Consider the following 6,000-nt stretch of genomic DNA (forward strand, 5'->3'; position numbering starts at 1 on the left):
AATTACAAATGTATTGATCATGGAGATGTACCTAATGTTGTGGTCAGTAAGTCGTATGTTAGGATGCACATTAAAATTGCGCAGGGCAAAAAGGAACATACAGTACTTGTGGTGCAAATTTGCTTTATAGAAATGTATTTGCATTGTGTTACAAGCAGGGCTTTGCACAAATGACAAAAACAAGTACTACTATGTATTACACTAGTATATTGCATGGTACTGACAGGTATAAATTAGACCTATACACTGCTTGTTATTAGAAATGGCAACAGTTGAGGAGCACGTATGTGCATGTACGAGCCAGTCTGCCCCACAACAAAAAGAATACACACAAATAAGGAACTCAGTGATTACAGCTTTGGACATACCTGCATCCATCAGAACTGCATATTATTATCTTAATTACAAATGTATTGATCATGGAGATGTACCTAATGTTGTGGTCGGTCACTCGTATGTTAAGATGCACATTAAAATTGTGCAGGGCAAAAAGGAACATACAGTATTTGTGGTGCAAATTTGCTTTATAAAAATGCATATGCATTGTGTCACTAGCAGGGCTGTGCAGCTATAACACAAAAAAATAAGTACTACTATGTGCTACACTAGTGGACTGCATGGTACTGACAGGTACAAGTCAGACCTATACGCTGCTTGTAATTAGAAATGGCAACAGTGGAGGAGCACACATTTGCATGTACAAACCAGTCCGCCCCACAACAAAAAGGAACTTAGTGATTGCAGCTTTGGACATACAAAAATCCATCAGAACTGCATATTATTATCTTAATTACACATGTATTGATCATGGAGATGTACCTAATGTTGTGGTCGGTCAGTTGTATGTTAGGCTGCACATTAAAATTGTGCAGGGCAAAAAGGAACATACAGTATTTGTGGTGCAAATTTGCTTCATAAAAATGCATATGCATTGTGTCACAAGCAGAGCTGTGCAGCTATAACACAAAAAACAAGTACTATTATGTGCTACACTAGTAGACTGCATGGTACTGACAGGTACAGGTCAGACCTATACGCTGCTTGTAATTAGAAATGGCAACAGTGGAGGAGCACACATGTGCATGTACGAGCCAGTCTGCCCCACAACAAAATAACACACAAAAATAAGGAACTTAGTGATTACAGCTTTGGACATACAAAAATCCATCAGAACTGCATATTATTATCTTAATTACAAATGTATTGATCATGGAGATGTACCTAATGTTGTGGTCGGTAAGTCGTATGTTAGGATGCACATTAAAATTGTGCAGGGCAAAAAGGAACATACAGTACTTGTGGTGCAAATTTGCTTTATAGAAATGTATTTGCATTGTGTTACAAGCAGGGCTTTGCACAAACGACAAAAACAAGTACTACTATGTACTACACTAGTAGACTGCATGGTACTGACAGGTATAAATTAGACCTATACACTGCTTGTTATTAGAAATGGCAACAGTTGAGGAGCACGTATGTGCATGTACGAGCCAGTCTGCCCCACAACAAAAGAATACACACAAATAAGGAACTCAGTGATTACAGCTTTGGACATACCTGCATCCATCAGAACTGCATATTATTATCTTAATTACAAATGTATTGATCATGGAGATGTACCTAATGTTGTGGCCGGTCACTCGTATGTTAGGATGCACATTAAAATTGTGCAGGGCAAAAAGGAACATACAGTATTTGTGGTGCAAATTTGCTTTATAGAAATGCATATGCATTGTGTTACAAGCAGGGCTGTGCAGCTATAACACAACAAAAACAATTTCTACTATGTACTAGACTAGTAGTATGCACTAGTAGTAATGCAGTATAGGTAATACATGATGTGTGGATTCAGATGTTACTATGACACCTGTCATCAGCCCCACGGGTGGACTGTCATCGCTAACATGGCCTCCCGTGGCTTCATGCTAATGATTCAAGTTACAACTCCTACCAAGAAGGCGATGCTAATGTAGTATTTACATGCGAATAACATCCACCAGGCAGCAACGCTTCTCTCGCATTAGTGTGTCCATGAAATGTATTCGCAGCCGCTTTGTGCTGCTCGTCCACGGCTAAGTGGATGCGCTAATGACGGAGCTAGCAAAAAAAAAAAAAAAAAAAAAATGCAGCTTCGCGTGCTTCGCTTCCATTCTTACCAAATTGAATTTTTGATTTTTAACTGCAAGGCGTTAGCTTCAGGCCCCTGGAGTCCCGGCACCAGCGCTGGAAGAGACCCGAGTCCCGAGGCAGGCTTGTGGTCAGCTTGTTGTTGATCATCAGCCATCATTGGAGGGGTTGTGGTGGGGGAGCTTTAACAAGCAGGCCGCATCCCCGGCACAGCGCAGCGCCGCGACCGCTGCTGGGGCGGCTCGGGCAGCTAGGACGGCCCGCCGCGGAACATGGCGACTACAAACACGGGGCTGTGAGTCGGGGATGAGGAAGGCAAAAGAAGAAGAAAAGAAGAAGGGCGGCCATGCACCAGGCATTTCGCAGAGCTCCCTCCGCCACCTATTGCACGCCTGCAGCAGCCAGCGGCAGCCGAGGACGAGCTCTCGCGTCAGGTTACACACAGAAGGCAAAAGAAGCACCGGAAACAACTTTCAAAATAAAACGATTTTAAAGGCCTACTGAAACCCACTACTACCCACCACGCAGTCTGATAGTTTATTCATCAATGATGAAATATTAACATTGCAACACATGCCAATACGGCCTTTTTAGTTTACTAAATTGCAATTTTAATTTCCCGGGAGTTTCTTCTTGAAAACGTCACGTAATGATGACGTGTACGCTTGACGTCACGGGCTGTTAGGAAATATGAGCGCTGCACACACACACAGCTAAAAGTCGTCTGCATTAACCGCATAATTACACAGTATTTTGGACATCTGTGTTGCTGAATCTTTTGCAATTTTTTCAATTAATATTGGAGAAGTCAAAGTAGAAAGATGGAGTTGGGAAGCTTTGGCCTTTAGCCACACAAACACACGGTGATTCCTTGTTTAAAATTCACGGAGGTGAAACTTTACTATGGATCACAGCCAACATGGATCCCGACCGAATGTCAACCAGCAGGTTTCGGTGAGAAAATTGTGGTAAAAAGTCGCTTCTTACTGAAGATCAGCTGAGCTTGTGCCGCCCATAAAGCTGCCGTCGACTTCCCTGAGACACTGCACGTCAAGACACCCGGGCCGTGGACACACCCGTCCGACTATCAGGTACTGTCAAACTCACTAAAACACTAGCAACACAATAGAACAATAAGGGATTTCCCAGAATTATCCTAGTAAATGTGTCTAAAAACATCTGAATCCGTACCAATGCAATCGCCTTTTTTTTTCTAGTCCATCGCTATCGCTATCCTCAAACACAAATCTTTCATCCTCGCTCAAATTAATGGGGAAATTGTCGTTTTCCTCGGTCCGAATAGCACTTTTTGTTGGAGGCTCCCATTAAAAACAATGTGAGGATGTGAGGAGCCATCAACATGTGGCGTCATCGTCTGCGACTTCCGGTAGAGGCAGGGATTTTCTGTTAGCGACCAAAAGTTGCAAACTTTATCGTGGATGTTCTCTACTAAATCCTTTCAGCAAAAATATGGCAATATCGCAAAATGATCAAGCATGACACATAGAATGGACCTGCTATCCCCGTTTAAATAAGAAAATCTCATTTCAGTAGGCCTTTAAAGGCAACGTGTATGTAGCTGGCATGCGAGCTAATTGTTTGCTAACCATCTAAAACGGCATCTTCTCGAGTTCAGTGTTTTTCAACTTTTTTCGAGCCAAGGCACATTTTTTTCATTGAAGAAATCCGGGGGCACACCGCCAGCAGGAAACGCAAAAAATTTAAACTCAGCATCTGATATTAAAGTTAAAGTAGCAGTGATTGTCACACACACACTAAGTGTGGTGAAATTATCCTCTGCATTTGACCCAACACCCTCACCCCCTGGGAGGTGAGGGGAGCAGTGAGCAGCAGCGGTGGCCGCGCCCGGGAATAATTTTTGGTGATTTAACTCCCAATTCCAACACTTGATGCAGGTCCATTCTATGTGTCATACTTGATAATTTCGAGATATTGCCATATTTTTGATGAAAGGATTTAGTAGAGAACATCGACGATAAAGTTAGCAACTTTTGGTCGCTAATAAAAAAGCCTTGCCTGTACCGAAAGTCGCAGACGATGACGTCACCCGTCTGAGGACTCCTCACATCCTAACATTGTTTATAATGGGAGCCTCCAACAAAAAGAGTTATTCGGACCGAGAAAACAACAATTTCCCCATTAATTTGAGCAACGATGAAAGATTCGTGGCTGAGGACATTGATAGCGAAGGACTATAAATAAATAAATAAATAAAGTTAAAAAAAAAAAAGGCGATTGCATTGCATTCAGATGTTTTTAGACACATTTACTAGGATAATTCTGGAAGATCCTTTATCTGCTTATTGTTTTAATAGTGTTTTAGTGATATTTTAAAGATTGTAAAGACATACCTCGAGGTCGGATGGCTGCAGTGAACATGCAGTGTCTCAGAGAGAAGCCGAGGAGCCAAGCTCACAGCTGCCTTTTTAGACATGACAGCTGCTGCAGAACGACGAATAATCCATTGATGTCTCCGGTAAGATATATATCACAATTACCTCATCCCAAAACATGCTGGTTGACATAGAGAAAACATGTTCGCTTGACTGCTCCGCTTCACAACAAACAAAGAAACACCGGCTGTGTCTCGGTGCCAAAGACAGCTGCAATCCACCGCTTTCCACCAACAGCATCGTTCTTTATAGTCTCCATTATTAAATGAACAAATTGCAAAAGATTCAGCAACACAAATGTCCAAAATACTGTGTAATTACGCCATTAACAGAGTCGACTTTTAGCCGTGTTTGGTGCAGCGCTAATATTTCCTTACAGTCCGTGACGTCACGCGTACGAGTCATGATTCCGTGACGTTTTCAACAAGAAACTCGCGGGAAATTTAAAATTGCAATTTAGTAAACTAAAAAGGCCGTATTGGCATGTGTTTCAATGTCAATATTTCATCATTGATATATATATCGGATTGCGTGGTCGGTAGTAGTGGGTTTCAGTAGGCCTTTAATAGGTCCCATTTTTGTAGTCTTTGGTATGACTCGGCCAGGGTTTGAAGTCATGACCTACTGTTCTCAGGGCGGACACTCTTACCACAAGGCCACTGACAGTTTAAAATGATAACATGCAGTTTTGATGGATGAATTTATGTGACAACATGGTTATTAATGTGATTGGCGTTTGCAGAGGTGTCCTATAGTGCAACACCAACTTTTCTTAGCTGTTGGTACAGTATTTGTCTATTCGGGATCCTCACAAATCTGAAATCAAACCCATTTTTATAGTCTTTTGTTTGACTCAGCCAGGGTTTGAACTCACGACTTACCGATCACAGGGACAATCTAACAACTAGGCCAGCGTTTTCAACCTTTTTTGAGCCAAGGCACATTTTTTGCATTGAAAAAATGCAGAGGCACACCACCAGCAGAAGTAATTTAAAAAATAAACTCAGTTGACAGTAAATAGTCGTTGTCGCAATTGTCGGATATGACTTTAAAGCATAAGCAGGCATGCATCACTACAGGTCTTTTCTCAAAGTAGGTGTACTGTCACCACCTGTCTCATCACACCCTGACTTATTTTCACTTTTTTGCTCTTTTCCTGTGTGTAGTGTTTTACTTCTTGTCTTGCACGCCTATTTTGGTGGCATTTTCTCTTTTTTTGGTATATTCCTGTAGCAGTTTCATGTCTTCCTTTGAGCAATATTTCTACTTTGTTTTAGCAATCAAGAATATTTCAGTTGTTTTTATCCTTCTTTGTGGGGACATTGTTGGTTGTCATGTCATGTACAGATGTACATTGTGGACGCCGTCTTTGCTCCAAAGTACGTATTTGCTGTCGTCCAGCATTCTGTTTTTGTTTACTTTGTAGCCACTTCAGTTTTTGTTTTGTTCTGCATAGCCT

The 6,000-nt window shown here is 41.6% G+C and overlaps 1 protein-coding gene across 1 annotated transcript in view; it reads right to left on the reverse strand.

The window, feature by feature from the left end:
* LOC133563262 (DNA-binding protein RFX7) overlaps positions 1-2,559 on the reverse strand; it is a 38,092-nt gene extending 35,533 nt beyond the window's left edge. Inside the window, exon 1 of the mRNA XM_061917290.1 lies at positions 2,157-2,559. Within this exon, the coding sequence (XP_061773274.1) occupies positions 2,157-2,287 (131 nt within the window). The 5' untranslated portion in view covers positions 2,288-2,559. The remainder of the gene's footprint in view (positions 1-2,156) is intronic.
* Between the last annotated feature and the right edge of the window lie 3,441 nt (positions 2,560-6,000).

This window comes from Nerophis ophidion, linkage group LG12, assembly GCF_033978795.1.
Source record: "Nerophis ophidion isolate RoL-2023_Sa linkage group LG12, RoL_Noph_v1.0, whole genome shotgun sequence".
NCBI lineage: Eukaryota > Metazoa > Chordata > Actinopteri > Syngnathiformes > Syngnathidae > Nerophis > Nerophis ophidion.